The 16,606-nt window shown below is 59.2% G+C and overlaps 1 protein-coding gene across 1 annotated transcript in view; it reads left to right on the plus strand.

The window, feature by feature from the left end:
• DISP3 (dispatched RND transporter family member 3) overlaps positions 1-15,531 on the plus strand; it is a 37,267-nt gene extending 21,736 nt beyond the window's left edge. The window contains exons 11-20 of the mRNA XM_064363270.1: positions 2,909-3,045; positions 4,370-4,554; positions 7,297-7,427; positions 7,506-7,678; positions 8,451-8,577; positions 9,107-9,252; positions 11,995-12,154; positions 12,931-13,044; positions 13,455-13,621; positions 14,362-15,531. Coding sequence (XP_064219340.1) covers positions 2,909-3,045; positions 4,370-4,554; positions 7,297-7,427; positions 7,506-7,678; positions 8,451-8,577; positions 9,107-9,252; positions 11,995-12,154; positions 12,931-13,044; positions 13,455-13,621; positions 14,362-14,724 — 1,703 coding nt within the window. The 3' untranslated portion in view covers positions 14,725-15,531. The remainder of the gene's footprint in view (positions 1-2,908; positions 3,046-4,369; positions 4,555-7,296; positions 7,428-7,505; positions 7,679-8,450; positions 8,578-9,106; positions 9,253-11,994; positions 12,155-12,930; positions 13,045-13,454; positions 13,622-14,361) is intronic.
• The last annotated feature ends 1,075 nt before the right edge of the window (positions 15,532-16,606 follow it).

Genomic DNA, 16,606 nt, shown 5'->3' on the forward strand with positions numbered 1-16,606 from the left:
AAGAAGAACTTGTGTTCCTGGTCACTGCAGAGGAGCTGGGGAAGGGGGGTGAATTTGGGGCCCTCACCTGCCATCCTGCCAGGACAGTAGGCTCCCCTGACACCCTGGTCTGTGGTGCTCCCCAAGCCTTCCCTGTGCACCAGAGCCATCTCCTGAGTGTCGGGGGGTGGGGGGAGCGGCGGGCATCCCGGGCCCTGAACACTGGCTTATCCCTACTGAAGTCTCCCTCAGAGGTGGGTGCTGGGACAAGTGTACTGGAGGAATGGAGGGAACTCTTTCCATCCCTATCACCCTATGGCACTGTCACCACCTCTGCCTAACCACTGTCTTTCCCAGTGCCAGCCCTGTACCATCACTGGCACACCTTCACCATGGAACCCTCCATCACTGTCACCTGGGCCACCCATCCCAGTGCCCACCACCTCCCCCACCGTCCCTCCCACCCCACCCCAGTGCCCACCACCTCCCCCACCATCCCTGCCACCCCATCCCAGTGCCCACCAACTCCCCAACCGTCCCTCCCACCCCACCCCAGTGCCCACCACCTCCCCAACTGTCCCTCCCACCCCACCCCAGTGCCCACCACCTCCCCCACCATCCCTGCCACCCCATCCTAGTGCCCACCACCTGCCCCACCATCCCTCCCACCCCATCCCAGTGCCCACCACCTCCCACACCATTCCTGCCACCCCATCCTAGTGCCCACCTCCTCCACCATCCCTGCCACCCCATCCCAGTGCCCACCACCTCCCTCACCGTCCCTGCCACCCCATCCCAGTGCCCACCACCTCCCACACCATCCCAGTGCCCACCACCTCCCACACCATCCCTGCCACCCCATCCCAGTGCCCACCACCTCCCCCACCATCCCAGTGCCCACCACCTCCCACACCATCCCTGCCACCCCATCCCAGTGCCCACCACCTCCCCCACTATCCCTGACACCCCATCCCAGTGCCCACCACCTCCCCCACCGTCCCTCCCACCCCATCCCAGTGCCCACCACCTCTCCCACTATCCCTGCCACCCCATCCCAGTGCCCACCACCTCCCCCACCGTCCCTCCCACCCCATCCCAGTGCCCACCACCTCCCGCACCATTCCTGCCACCCCATCCTAGTGCCTACCTCCCCCACCATCCCTGCCACCCCCATCCTAGTGCCCACCACCTCCTCCACCATCCCTCCCACCCCATCCCAGTGCCTACCACCTCCAGCACCATTCCTGCCACCCCATCCTAGTGCCCACCTCCTCCACCATCCCTGCCACCCCATCGCAGTGCCCACCACCTCCCTCACCGTCCCTGCCACCCCATCCCAGTGTCCACCACCTCCCACACCATCCCTGCCACCCCATCCCAGTGCCCACCTCCTCCACCATCCCTACCATCCCATCCTAGTGCCCACCTCCTCCCCCACCGTCCCTCCCACCCCATCCCAGTGCCCACCACCTCCCGCACCATTCCTGCCACCCCATCCTAGTGCCCACCACCTCCTCCACCATCCCTCCCACCCCATCCCAGTGCCCACCACCTCCCACACCATTCCTGCCACCCCATCCTAGTGCCCACCTCCTCCACCATCCCTGCCACCCCATCCCAGTGCCCACCACCTCCCTCACCATCCCTGCCACCCCATCCCAGTGCCCACCACCTCCCACACCATTCCTGCCACCCCATCCTAGTGCCCACCTCCTCCACCATCCCTGCCATCCCATCCCAGTGCCCACCACCTCCCTCACCGTCCCTCCCACCCCATCCTAGTGCCCACCACCTCCCCCACCATCCCTGCCACCCCATCCTAGTGCCCACCACCTCCCCACCATCCGTGCCACCCCATCCCAGTGCCCACCACCTCCTGCACCATTCCTGCCACCCCCATCCTAGTGCCCACCTCCCCTACCATCCCTCCCACCCCATCCTAGTGCCCACCACCTCCCTCACCATCCCTGCCACCCCATCCCAGTGCCCACCACCTCCCCCACCATCCCTCCCACCCCATCCCAGTGCCCACCACCTCCCGCACCATTCCTGCCACCCCATCCCAGTGCCCACCTCCCCCACCATCCCTCCCACCCCATCCTAGTGCCCACCACCTCCCCACCATCCCTGCCACCCCATCCCAGTGCCCACCACCTCCTGCACCATTCCTGCCACCCCCATCCTAGTGCCCACCTCCCCTACCATCCCTCCCACCCCATCCTAGTGCCCACCTCCTCCCTCACCATCCCTGCCACCCCATCCCAGTGCCCACCACCTCCCCCACCATCCCTCCCACCTCATCCCAGTGCCCACCACCTCCTGCACCATTCCTGCCACCCCATCCTAGTGCCCACCTCCCCCACCATCCCTCCCGCCCCATCCTAGTGCCCACCACCTCCCCACCATCCCTGCCACCCCATCCCAGTGCCCACCACCTCCTGCACCATCCCTGCCACCCCATCCCAGTGCCCACCTCCCCCACCATCCCTCCCACCCCATCCTAGTGCCCACCACCTCCCCACCATCCCTGCCACCCCCATCCCAGTGCCCACCACCTCCTGCACCATTCCTGCCACCCCATCCTAGTGCCCACCTCCCCTACCATCCCTCCCACCCCATCCTAGTGCCCACCTCCTCCACCATCCTCCCACCTCATCCAGTATCCACCTCCCCCACCATCCCTGCCACCCCATCTGTGTGCCCATCACCTCCCTCACCATCCCTCCCACCCCATCCATGTGCCCATCACCTCCTCCACTATCATTGCCATGGACCTGGTCCAGTAGAGAGGGGCACAGTCAGCATCGGAGATGAGCCCAAGGCCAGGACTCAGCTCTTTAGTCAACAGAGCTGAGGTGTCCTGCTTCAGGGTCAGGATAAGTCAGTCAAGGTCAAGTCCTCCCCTCTGTCATCCCTCATTTGTCCATAGATTTCCTGGGCACTGTGTACATCTCTAAAGTGAAGAGTAAAGGCCGCCCTGCTGTCTACAGGCTCTCCCTCAATGCCAGCCTGCCTGCTCCTTGGCAAGCTGTTTCACCTGGGGATGGAGAGGTACCCTCCTTCCAGGTGAGTCTGGGCTGTGGTGAAGCGAGCCACCACCACTGGGGGTGAGGGGCCCTGAGGGCCACATTATGGGCACTGGCCACATAGGGAGGGAGACACAGTTTTGAAGATGAGGACGACCCTCCCCTACACTAGTCATGTCCATGACAGGGACCTGCTGAGTGGTAGCAGCGTGGGCTTCTGAGTCAGCCAGGCCTGGATTCAAATCCTGGCTCTGCCATTTATTAACTGTGTGTCTTTGAGCAGATTACTTACTCTCTCTGAGCCTCAGTTTCCTCATCTGTGACACGGAGATGTGACAAACACCAGCCAGCGTTGTTGGAGGTGCGTGAGGTGAGGCGTGTGCAGTGCAGAACGCCTGGGCGCAGTCCCTGCTTGGGCAGTGGCAGCCAGGAATCTTGCTGTCCTTGGCAGCTGCTCCAGCACGGCAGAAAGGAGTCCCCAAGCACAGACTTGAGTCTTCCCCTTCGTGGGGGTCATTTGTGTTTCTTTTCTTTTTTTTTGGAGTGGGGAGGACGGGCTTGCTCTGTCACCAGGCTGGAGTGCAGTGGCACGATCATAGCTCACTGCAGGCTCGACCTCCTGGGTTCAAGGGGTCCTCTCTCATCAGCCTCTTGGGTGGCTACAACCACTGGCACACAGCACCACACCAGCTAATTTTGTTTTTTATTTTTTGTAGAGACAGGGTCTCTCTGTGTTGCCCAGGCTCATTCGTGTTTCTTTAACATGGTACACCCTCCGTGGTGACAGGGACACGTGCCAATTCCTTTGTTCAGGGTTTATATTTTCATTTGAAAGATGAGGTCTCTAGGCATTTTCTGCCTCTGAGCCTTTGCACGTGCTGTTCCTACTGCCTGAAAAGCTTTTCCTTTGGCTTCGTACGTGGCTGACTCTTTGGTGCTCGTCGAGGTCTCGGCACTTCTGTCGGGCCCCACACAGTCCCGCCCCAGCGCCTTTCTCGCCTTGTCCTCCTCTCCCTGCCGTTTGTCCCATCTTATCTTCCTTGTTCTTGGGAGCCATCATCATTGCCAGCTCCACGAGGGCAGGGACCATGCCCATCAGAGCCTGGCACAGTTCCTGGCATGGGACAGACAGTGAGCAGTTGTTGAAGGAAGACATGAGGCTCAGAGAGGGAGGAAGGGATTTGCCCAAGTGCCGAACCCAAACCCAGGCCTCCCAAGCCGCCGCCCAGGGCTCTGTCCCCGACTCCGAGGACGGGGACAGGGTGAACTATGCTGAGACGGGAGGGGACGGAGCCTGAGGCCGGGCCCAGGCCGAGGCAGCCCCCCCGAGTCATGTGTCTTGTCTCTGTCAACCCACTGCTTAGGTGTATAGAGCGCCTTTTGGTAACTTCACCAGGAAGCTGACCGCTTGTATGTCTACAGTAGGGCTGCTCCAGGCGGCGAGCCCCTCCTGCAAGTGGATGCTGACGACCTTGGCCTGTGATGCCAAGCGGGGCTGGAAGTTTGACTTCAGCTTCTACGTGGCCACCAAGGAGCAGCAGCACACCCGGTAACATAGCCTGGCAGACTAGCCGGTGCCCACCAGCCCCGCTGCTTCTTTGCCCTTTTCTCATTTTTCTCTCTCTCTTCACATGAGGCATGCCAGCAGGCCTCCCCACTTTTTTTTTTTCTGAGATGGCATCTCACTCTGTTGCCCTGGCTGGAGTACTGTGGTGTGATCTTGGCTCGCTGTATAACCTCTGCCTCCCAGGTTCAAGTGATTCTCCTGCCTCAGCCTCCTGAGTAGCTGGGATTACAGGCATGCACCACCACACCTGCCTAATTTTTGTATTTTTAGTAGAGATGGGGTTTTGCCATGTTGGCCAGGCTGATCTCAAACTCCTGAACTCAGGTGATTCACCTGTCTCGGCCTCCCCAAGTGCTGGGATTACAGGCATGAGCCAATGCACCCGGCCCTGAGGGAGGCCAGCAGTCCCCTTTAAGAAACTGCCACCCATTTCCACACACCTGCTCAGATGGGTCTCTGCCCAGGGCCCAGGAGCTGCTCCCCCTCTTGATAGCTCCTTGGGGGTTACAGTGGCCACCTGCTGTCCCTCACCTAGAATGCTTTTCCCCAGCTCCTCACGTGCGAGACAATTTCTCAAGATTCAAGCCACTGTCCAAATATCTCCCGGGAGAGGCTGTCCCTCCCCGAGCGCCATGTCCAACCTCTTTCCATAAGTCACCCACTGCGCTCCTGGCCCCACTGCCACCTGCCACTATGCTGACCTGCGGTGTCACCTGTCTTCCCACGGGAGCACACGGGCATCTTGTGGTGGCACCTTGACCATCTCACTTGGTGCCACCTCCCAGCATCTGTCATGGTGTCTGGCGTAGCAGGTGCAGATAAGTACTTGCTGAATGAATGAATGAATGAATGAGTACGCACCGCTCTTCCTTGACAAGACACTCATCCACACTCTGAATACATCATGAATTCAGAAAATATTGAATGCCCCCGCCCCTTATGCTGGAAGGAGAGTAAGGGGAGGGCCTCTGCTGTATTCACCTGCCCCCGGCCCAGTCCCTGTTACTGCCTGGTGTGAAATCGGCCCCCACTACATGCCAAATGAGAGGCTGAATTCTTTGCTCTTGGGATCTCCACACCAGCCAGGGGCACATTTTTGGGGTTTCATTCCCCATGTTGTAAACACGGCCCTGCATCCATTTATCCGTGGAGGCCATGTTAGCCGAAGGTGTCTCTCCGCCGTTCACAGATTTAACAAACTGTGGGCTCCAACTGTGCTGGCACTGTGCTAGGGATGTGGTAGTGACAAAGACAGATGTGACTCCTGCCCTTGGGCATCTTTCGGGAGACAGGCAACTAATAAGTAAACAGCAGTGTCATTATAGACTATGATACGTGCTCTGAAAGAAATAGCCCCACTGTCATTGTGGTAGAGAACAGCGGTGTGAGGCCATGCTCGGTGACAGGGACTGTGGCCTCTGACGGGGCTGGGTGACACGGGGACTGTGGGGTCTGATGGGGCTGGGTGACACTCAGGGACTGTGGGCTCTGAGGGGTCTGGGTGACACGTGGGGACTGTGGCCTCTGAGGGGACTGGGTGACACGGGGACTGTGACCTCTGATGGCGCTGGGTGACACGGGGACTGTGGGCTCTGACGGGGCTAGGTGACACATGGGGACTGTGGGCTCTGATGGGGCTGGGTGACACGGGGACTGTGGGCTCTGACGGGGCTGGGTGACATGGGGACTGTGGCCTCTGACGGGGCTGGGTGACATGGGGACTGTGGCCTCTGACAGGGCTGGGTGACACAGGAACTGTGGGCTCTGTCGGAGCTTGGTGACACGGGGACTGTGGACTCTGACGGGGCTTGGTGACACTGGGACTGTGGCCTCTGATGGGGCTGGGTGACATGCAGGGACTGTGGGCTCTGATGGGGCTGGCTTTAGAGTGTCAAACACCCACAGGAGGCTGAACTCTGCATGAGGCTGAGGGTGCAGCTTAGAGGCCAGGGAATGGCAGGACATCTTTTGCTGGGTCCTTTCCAGGGTCTCTGACAGGGCTGGGTTTGGAGCGTCAAGCAGCCACAGGAGGCCAAACTCTGCATGGGGCTGAGGGTGCAGCTGGGAGGCTGGAAAATGGCAGGACAGCACCCACGGGGTCCTTTCCAGCCTGGCACCCTGACTCGGGGGTGGGGGCCCCTCTGCCTGTCCTCCCCTGAGCCCCAGGCTGGCCTCATTCTGCACAGACACAGCAGTGACCGGAGTTCAGGCAGGCTGCCTAGATGAGCTGGAAACATTCTAGAAAGAACTTTGAGCTGCAGTGGATCCAGTGGTTAGCCAGCTGTTGACCCTGCAGCCCTTCCTCCCTGTAGAATCTAGAGACTTCCTCACTGTTAGGGTTGAGGCAAGGCTGGGGCTTCTGAGCGGGGACTGCTAGGGTTGACCCTGGAGCCCTTCCTGAACCCTCATACCGCTGGGGGACAGTTTGAAAGCTGCTGGTCTTCTCCACCCTTCATGCCTCCTATGGGGAGACTGAGGCCCAGAGGGGCAGGGCCTTGACTAGGTTCCCACAGTCAGCCTTGGCAGAGGCGGGGCTAGAGCAGCCTCCAGACCCCCGGCCCAGGGCACTTCCCCCAGCCCGAGAACAAATCCCCACGCGAGGGCAGAGCCCAGTCCAGACCCCACTACCCACAAGCCCCGGCCCCGGCCCCAGCCCACTGGCCTCGCCTCCCCTGACTCCTCCTGGCCTTTCTGGCCTCAGCCCGGCCTCCGTTGCCTCCACAGGAAGCTGTACTTCGCCCAGTCCCACAAGCCCCCCTTCCACGGGCGCGTGTGCTTGGCTCCTCCTGGCTGCCTGCTCAGCTCCAGCCCTGACGGGCCGACCAAAGGCTTCTTCTTCGTGCCTAGTGAGAAAGGTACGGCAGGGGCACACGGGTAGGGACCTTGGGAACTGGGCCCCGCCTGCCCTTACAGCTCTGCCTTCCTGTTCCCAGTGCCCAAAACCCGTCTCTCAGCCACCTTCGGCTTCAACCCCTGCGTGAACACGGGCTGCGGGAAGCCGGCGGTGCGGCCGCTGGTGGACACTGGGGCCATGGTCTTCGTGGTCTTCGGCATTATTGGCATTAACCGCACCCGGCAGGTGGACAACCACGTCATTGGAGACCCGGTATGGGGCTTACATTGGGCAGATGCCGAGGGCCCAGCTGCAACAGACTTGCAAATAAGCACCTGCCCAGGGAACCATGTCCAGTGCCTCCCACCCCGTCTTGGCTCCTTGATGGCTCCTCCAGTCCAGACAGAACCCCCTTGGGCTCATGGGGGCCCTGTTCTTCTTGAGGACTCAGCAGCGTCCACCTCTTAGACTCACCCAGGAATCTGGGTTTAGGGCCCAACGGGGCTGCCCGCCTGTGAGGGACTAGAATGGAGAGAGGGCGATCCAGGTGTGGATACCTCCTTGCCCTCCCCCTGGCTCTGAGCTCAGCCGTGGCTTTCTCCTCTCTGAGACGCCCCTCCCTCACATGCACTCCTGCCCCATTTTGAGCTGGGCATAGTGGGTGCTGGGGATGCCTGGGAGGAAGGATGGCTGGGTGTCCTCTGCCTTTAGTAGTCACAGCGCGGTGGGGTATACAGGAATGGCAGCCGTGGAGTAAGTCGGGAGCAAGGTGGAGTTGGAGGAGATGTGTGTGTTCAGTCCACACTGGGTGTCTGCAGGCGCTCAGAGCGGGGCCAGGGGACCAGGCAGGTGCTGTGGGACAGTGAGGATGTGGCTGTCTGGGAGGGTGGGGAGAAAAGGAAGAAGTCCAGGTGAGGTGGGGGGGGGAGGGGAGGAGGGGAGCCATAGGGGCCTGTGTGGCATCCCCGGGGCTGGGGGTGAGCACCCAGGACTGAGTCCCCGTCTCACTGAGCGGCCCGGGCCGGCTTGTGTCTCCTTGGGAAAGGGCAGCGTTGTCTACGACAGCAGCTTTGACCTCTTCAAGGAAATTGGGCACCTGTGTCGTCTCTGCAAGGCCATCGCAGCCAACTCCGAGCTGGTGAAGCCGGGCGGGGCCCAGTGCCTGCCCTCAGGTGCGTGGGGTCGGGGGAGCTGGTTCCTCCGAGGGAGGATGGACTGACCTGGGAGGCACAGAGGCCGTGGTCCAAGGTAGACAGCCCAAAGGACACAGTGCCTGGCGTATGGGGGTCTTTGCAGGTGTGTATCTGTGCTGCATGTGTCCACACCAGCATGGGGTGTGTGCCGGCAGTCAAGGGTTTTCAGATGTGAGCAGGCTTGTGTGTGAACAGGACTAGTGCAGAGGTGAGGATTTGTGGGATGTGGGGCACACTTGCAGGGGTAGCTTTTCCAAAATTGGGGTTGGGGCCAGGGGCTGGTCCACAGCCAACCTGGATGAGGCCGCTGCAGGGGTGTCCCTGGGAGGGTCCCACATGTCATGTTCCACCCCGATGGCAAATGCATGTTGTAGGTTTCCCAGTGGCGTTGCCACTGGTTACAAACACTCTAAGCCTCAGAGGTAGGTGAGTGCATGGGCACAGGTGTGACAGGGGTGAACTGGCTCTTCAAGGCCACCACCCGCTCCCTTTCTTGTCTCTCCCGCAGGCTACAGCATCTCCTCCTTCCTGCAGATGCTGCACCCTGAGTGCAAGGAGCTGCCTGAGCCCAACCTGCTCCCGGGGCAGCTGTCCCATGGGGCAGTGGGCGTCAGGGAGGGCCGCGTGCAGTGGATCTCCATGGCTTTCGAGTCGGTGAGCCCGGGCAGCCTCTCTGGGCACCGTGCTGCGTACTTGCCCCATGTGTGCCACCTCTGATCCCAGATCAGGGGGAGATGCTGCGGCCCAGAGAGGTGGAGTGACTTACCTGAGGTCACACAGTTAGTGGGTGTCAGTGTCAAGTGCTAAACCAGGCCGCCTGACTGAGCTCTGCCCTTTCTTCCCCTTGGGCGGCCTGCCATTTCCCTTCCACCCACTCTTCTCCTCCCCTCCCTCTCCACTAACTGGGTATCCATGGTATTTTTTAGTCTCTAGTCTGTAGGGGCCAGTAGAAGTCCAGGATGCCCCCCTCTGCCACTGTGAGGCCAGGTCAGGGCCCCAGACCCTGGCAGCCTCCCTCAGGGTGGCCAGGGGACCGGCCATCCCCTGTACCTCCCTGCTGCCTCTGTCACCCCTGGATGCTCCCTGGGCTCTGCCCAAGGAGGCATAGGCACACACCTGTGCACATACACACACATGCACCCAACCTACACATGCGCCGGTGGCTGGTTTATTTTACTTAGTGCCAGGTTCATGGGCACTGTGGGACCTTTCTGCCCCGGCACGTGGCTCTCCCAGGCTTGGCAAGTCCGTCTCTGCTGCCTCCGTGCAGAGACCTGGGCTCAGTCCTCACTGGGATCCTAGTGTGCTCTGTGTCCTTGAACAAGTTACTCATCCCCTCTGGCCTCCTCAGAGGGTTAAAGGTCCCTGCGGCCCTTTGGCAGGTGTGCAGATAAGAACGCATGGGAAAGCCTGGGGAGTAAGAACAAAGGTGACAGGTTACGGGGTAGGTGACTCTTCTCTGGCCCCCGCCCTGACTTCCTTCCTACTGTTTGTGTGACTCATTGCACAAGCAAGGAAACCACCGGCCACCAGCCAGGAGGGCCTCAGAGCCCTCAGCAAGACCCCAGGCAAACGCAGACACCAGTTCAAAGCCCCAGATGGATTTTTAAAGATTGTTTATTTATTTTACTATGGTAAACTATACATAATATAAAATTGACCATCTTAACCGTTTTTTTTGTTTTTTTTTGAGCCACTCACTCTGTCACCCAGGCTGGAGTGTAGCAGCACCATATCTGCTCACTGCAACCTCACAGCACCGTCTTGGCTCACTGCAACCTCTGCCTCCTGGGTTCAAGTGATTATTCCGCCTCAGCCTCCCCAGTAGCTGTGACTACAGGCGCGTACCATCACGCCTGGCTAATTTTTTAAAATTTTTTATTTTTTGGTAGAGATGGGATTTCACCATGTTGGCCAAGCTGGTCTCGAACTCCTGACCTCAGGTGATTCACCCACCTCGGCCTCCCAAAGTGCTGGGATTACAGGCGTGAGCCACCGCGCCCAGCCTGAACCATTTTTAAGCGTAGAATTCAGTGGCGTTAAGTATGTTCACACTGTTATCCAACCATTAACACCATCGACTTCCAGAACTTTTTTCATCTTTCCAAACTGAAGCTCTGTCCCTGTTAAAAACCACCTCTCCCCCTCCCCTTCCCACAGCCACTGGTACCCACCATTCTACTTTCTCTGTGACTTTGACAACTCTAGGGAGCCTCATGTGAGTGGAATCACGTGGTGTTTGTCCTTCGGTAACTGGTTCATTTTCTTTTTTTTTTTGGAACTGGAGTTTCGCTCTGTCGCCCAGTCTGGAGTACAGTGGAGTCATCTCAGCTCACTGCAACCTCCACCTCCCAGGTTCAAGCGATTCTCCTACCTCAGCTTCCTGAGTAGCTGGGATTACAGGTGCACGCCACCAGGCCTGGCTAATTTTTTGTATTTTTAGTAGAGATGGGGTTTCACCATGTTGGCCAGGCTAGTCTTGAACTCCTGAGCTCGGTGATCCACCCGCCTCGGCCTCCCAAAGTGCTGGGATTGCAGGTGTGAGCCAATGCTCCCAGCCGGTGACTGGTTCATTTTATTCGGTATGAGATTCGTCCATGTTGCACCATATATCTGAACTCACCTCCCTCTGCAGGCTGAAGCCCCAGGCAATTCCAGGGAGGAGAGAAGTCCCCACTCAGGCTTACTGCATGACAGGGCGCCCACTTCCAAGCTGACCCCACTGGCACTCAGACACACACACACGCGCACACACATACACGCAGACTCCTGTGAACTGGCTTATGTGCAGCAAGAGCAGAATTGATGAGCAGATACCTTAAGAACCTTCTAGAGCAGGGCGAGTGCCTGTTTCTCTCATTCATCATCCATGAGCACCCCTCAAGGCTGAGCACTGTGGGCCAGCCAGGCTTCTCCTGTTCTTGCAATTCCCAGTCACACCCTCCAGGGCCAGGCAGGTTGCCAGGCAGCGACAAGAGCTGGAGAAGCACTGAGGGTTTGGAGACCCCAAAGGAGGCCCACCTTGGGGCATCAAGGAAGGCTTCCTGGAGGAGATAGGATCCCAGAAAGCCTTAAAGGATGAACAAGAACCGGCTGAGCAGGCAGAAGGAACAGCATGCACTCTGCGTGGACACGAGAGCGTGGGGGGCCCTGGGAGCTGAAGGGCGTTCTGGTGGGCCAGGACCGTGGTTGCATCTGGACCAGCGCTGCTGTAACAATCACATGTTGCCTCCAGAAGCTGGTGGGGACTCGTATTGGATTGAATCATCATTCACACCCTCCCCAACACACGCAACACTGCACTAGTGGCCACAGAACAGACCAGCCATGCCCTGGGAAGGGTGGGTGGGCCACACAGCCCCTGCTTGTCTCACCAGCTCCTGTCTCTCCCCACAGACCACGTACAAAGGCAAATCCTCCTTCCAGACGTATTCGGACTACCTACGCTGGGAGAGCTTCCTCCAGCAGCAGCTGCGGGCCTTCCCCGAGGGCTCAGCCCTGCACAGGGGCTTCCAGACCTGTGAGCACTGGAAGCAGATCTTCATGGAAATTGTAGGCAAGCGGCAGCCCCGCCCCTCCACCCTGGGCAGGCGGGGGCTGAGGCAGAGGGACCTGGGGCAGGGAGGGTGCGAAGCGGCCTTTCTGAGCCACACTCTCCATCCTGACCAAGAGCCCTGGGGAAACCAAGTGACACAGTGACCAGAACACTGATCAGAGGCTGGAGTTTGGGTCCTCTCCTGTCGGGGGCATCTGGCCATGTTCTCTGATCTAGACTTTGGCCACCTAAAAAGTAACAGGCCAGGTGCGGTGGCTCATGCCTGTAATCCCCGCACTTTGGGAGGCTGAGGCGGGCGGATCACCAGGTCAAGAGATCAAGACCATCCTGGCCAACATGGTGAAGCCCCCTCTCTACTAAAAATATAAAAATTAGCTGGGCATGGTAGCATGTGCCTGTAGTCCCAGCTGCTCAGGCGGCTGAGGCAAGAGAATTGCTTGAACCCGGGAGGCTGAGATTGCAGTGAGCCGAGATCACACCACTGTACTCCAGCCTCCAACAGAGCGAGATTCTGTCTCAAAAAAAGAAAAAAGTAGCAGTCATGACCATGATGGCAGCTGCCAGTTACCAGCTCCCCCCAGGTGCCAGGCTCTGGACTGAGGGCCTGACCTGTGTTCTCTTCAACTCCAAACAAAGCCTGTGGGGTAGGTCTCGTTATGACCCCATTTTACAGATGGAGAATTAGAGTCTCAGAGAGGTCAAGGGCTCACCCCAGCAGCACAGCTGGCTGCAGCCACCCACAGAGCAGTGCACTGAGGCCCTGTTCTCCCTTGCAGGGGTGCAGAGTGCCCTGTGTGGCCTGGTGCTGTCCCTGCTCATCTGCGTGGCCGCGGTGGCCGTGTTCACCACCCACATCCTGCTCCTGCTGCCCGTGCTCCTGAGCATCTTGGGTACGTGGGTGAGGGGCTGGCAGGCATCCAGCTGGTGAGGACGGCAACAGGCAGGGTCTCCCTGGTGGCCTCCAGGTAGCAAATTTCTCTGAAGCCTTCACTGTCGCATTCTTTGTCGGAGGCTTCCCCCTCCCACACCCCACGTCACAAGACCTGCCGGTGCCGTCTGGGACACTGGCTTATAGGTCTGTCTTTCCTGCACGTCTGCGCTCCCGAGCAGAGCCGGGGTACCCAGGTCGTAGCCCTCAGCTTAGTGATGTGTTGTTACACTTGTCCCCTCCCTCGGGGGCCCCCTCAGTGTACCTTGTCCCTCCTGTCACCTGAGGGTGGGGCTGGACTCCAGACGTCCCTGTTCCCCTAAGGCCTCCAGGGCAAGAGTCCAAGCTGCCTCCCTTGCTGTCCCCTCGCAGGCATCGTGTGCCTGGTGGTGACCATCATGTACTGGAGCGGCTGGGAGATGGGCGCCGTGGAAGCCATCTCCCTGTCCATCCTTGTTGGCTCCTCCGTGGATTACTGCGTCCACCTGGTTGAAGGCTACCTGCTGGCCGGAGAGAACCTGCCCCCCCACCAGGCCGAGGTGAGCACCCTGCCTGCCTTACCCCCCTACCACCCACATTGGGTCTTCTCCCACCTCAGTGCAGCTGAGGGACCCTCAAGGGCAGCTGGACACCCCCGGTACCAGGACCCTCACGCAGGCTGCGTTCTAGGAACTAAGGTTTCCCAAAGCTGATCCCCAAGCCTCAGGAAATCACATTCTAAGGTCCACTCACCCCCAGCCTCAGTCTCCCCAAGTGAGCAATGAGAGGGTTGGACCAGACACAGGATTCTAAGGGCCCTTCCTTCTTCCCATTGCCACAAGGCCATGGCTCATTCTCCTTCCAGCCATGACCCAGAGGCCGTAACTCTGCTCCAGCCCCTGGTGGCTTGGTGAGGACGTATTTACATACTCAGTGCCAAAGGATCTGGGCCTAGTAACAATTTTTTTCCTTAGTTAGGAATTATTGTACTGGTGTGAAAACATTCACAAATATGTAAAAATCAAATCAGTTACACATTTAACTGCCTGTGGTCAAAGGAACAAAATGAGTTCCAAGCAGGGCTCCCATTTATGAGGACCTACTGTGCAGACCCTGGCGTCCTGTTGCCATAGCAACACCCACCATGTGCCTACCTTCCCAACCCTGTGAGGCCGCTTGCAGCTCTCATCCCAGTTACAGAGCAGGAACCCAGCCTGGGGTGGGGGTGCATGATTCCCCAGGTGCTGGCCAGAGGGGTCCCATGTGCAGGCCAGGCCCCCAGCTCTCTTCTCGCCCCCAGGATGCCCGATCGCAGCGCCAGTGGCGTACGCTGGAGGCCGTGCGACACGTGGGCGTGGCCATCGTCTCCAGTGCCCTCACCACAGTCATCGCCACAGTGCCCCTCTTCTTCTGCATCATCGCCCCATTTGCCAAGTTCGGCAAGATCGTGGCACTCAACACGGGCGTGTCCATCCTCTACACGCTGACCGTCAGCACCGCCCTGCTGGGCATCATGGCGCCTGGCTCCTTCACACGGACCCGGACTTCCTTCCTCAAGGCCCTGGGTGCTGTGCTGCTGACAGGGGCCCTGGGGCTGGGGACCTGCCTCGTGCTCCTGCGGAGCGGCTATAAAATCCCCCTGCCCGCAGGGGCCTCCCTATAGCCCAGGTCGGGCTCTGGACACTTGCACTTTTGGTCCCATGGATGGGGGACAGGAGCTGCTTCCCAGCTTGGCTCCAGCTAGCTGTGTCCCCAAGCCTGGGCCTGGGGCGCCCTGCGGGCCAGCGTGGAAGCTGACATCCATACAAATGGTGTGGACCATGCTGCCTCTTCAGAGCTGGGAGTTGGAGATGGCCGCCACCCCACAGACCGGGCTGCTGGCAGCTACACTAGGCTTTTTGCCTAGTGGCAGAAGAAACCAGCCCTCCTCCCATGCCCGGTCCCCATGGGGGTCAGTTTATTTTTGTAGGGGACCTCCCTCTCACACTGCCTCAGTGCTCACAGCCTTCTGCTGTGGATGTTACAGGGTGGCCCCCATTCTACTGATGTGAAAACTGAGGCACCAGGACACAGTGACTGCCCTGTCGCTGGATCGGTGGCAGAGCCAGAGCTGCCTCCGAGTCTCATGCTGCCCTTGGGGTCTTGCAGGAAGAGCACAGTGGATTCAGCAGGGTGGGGGGGCTCACACCCCCTGCCCCCGTAACCCTCCCCTTCAGCTTTACTGCGGCCAGTGCTGAATGGCCCTGTGGCCCTCCCTGGGCCTTTTGGTCCTGGCCAGAGAAGACAGAGGGACCCGGCTTGGGCTTCTGCATGTCCTACCCCTGGCCGCAGTCTCAAGGGGCCCTCGAAGGCCCTCTCTGGGGGCTGTGGGGCTCAGCACAGCTTTCCTCACGGATCCAAGCCCCCATCTTTCCCACCTACTCCAAGTGGATGTTTTGGGGGGTGGCCGCTGTGGGAAGGAGCTGCCATGCCTACCATGCCTACCGCCTGCTCATGGCAGAGGGTTCCTAGTCAAGTGACATGGGATTGTAGACGCTGCTGTTAACACGAGCGTTTTAAGCACTGCTGGCTCCACCACATTTCTCAAGTTGAAGTGTGACTGTGCACGCCGCCCATCCTGAACCTGGCACAAAGGCTGGGGCTGGCACCGGAGGGAGAGGGGGGTGGGCTGGAGGGTGCCGACCCTCGTGGAACAGGTCACAGGACGCTCTGGGGGAGGTGGGGTTCAAGAGATGCTTCTCTTTAAAGGGTCCAACTGGCTCCACAGAGGGGCGTTTTGAGGCTGCCTTTGGTGTGCCGAGTGTGGTGCTGGGCACTGAGCTCTTTCCCTGGGGATGGACATTGCCACTGGGCTTGATGAGTGTGGACTCAGACTGAGCTAGAACAAATCCCTGAGGGTGGGAAAGACATCAAAGGTGGTTTCCAGGCCAGCCCTCCTGGCCTTCTGTAAATACTAACTGGGGGCCTGAGGATGCAAGGCAGACATACACCATGGCGTCCTCCACTTAGCAAGTGTTTGTTGAGGGACTGTTAGACCTTGGGCCCACCATGCATGGTGAAGAATGACATCAAGCAAACAGTGAGTGAGCCTAGTGGATGGCAGTAACTATGCCAGAGGCTCTCCTCAGGGTTTGCGTCCATGTCCCCGGGCCGCCATAAAAAAGCTCCACACACTATGTGACTTCCACAACAAGAGTTTCTTCTCACTGTTCTGGAGGCTGGAAGTCCAAAAGCAAGGTGTCAGCAGCGTGGGTTCCTCCTGCAGGCTTTCACGGAGAGTCTGTTGCCTGCTCTTCTGGCTTCTGCTGGTTGGTAGCAAACCAGCCTTGCTGTTCCTTGTCTCTGTGTCACTCTATCCTCTGCCTCTATCCTCAAGTGACCTTCTTAGTCTGTTTCTCTGTCTATGGCACCTTCTTTCTAAGAGGGGCACCAGGCATATTGGATTGGGCCCCACCCTAGTGACTTCATCTTAACATGATCATCTGCAGAGACCCTATTTCAAATAATCTCGCATTCACAGGTACTGGGAGTTAGAACTTCAACAT

The sequence above is a fragment of the Aotus nancymaae genome, unplaced genomic scaffold (genome assembly GCF_030222135.1).
Source record: "Aotus nancymaae isolate 86718 unplaced genomic scaffold, 86718_ANA_hifiasm-v0.15.2.pri h1tg000053l, whole genome shotgun sequence".
Taxonomy (NCBI): domain Eukaryota; kingdom Metazoa; phylum Chordata; class Mammalia; order Primates; family Aotidae; genus Aotus; species Aotus nancymaae.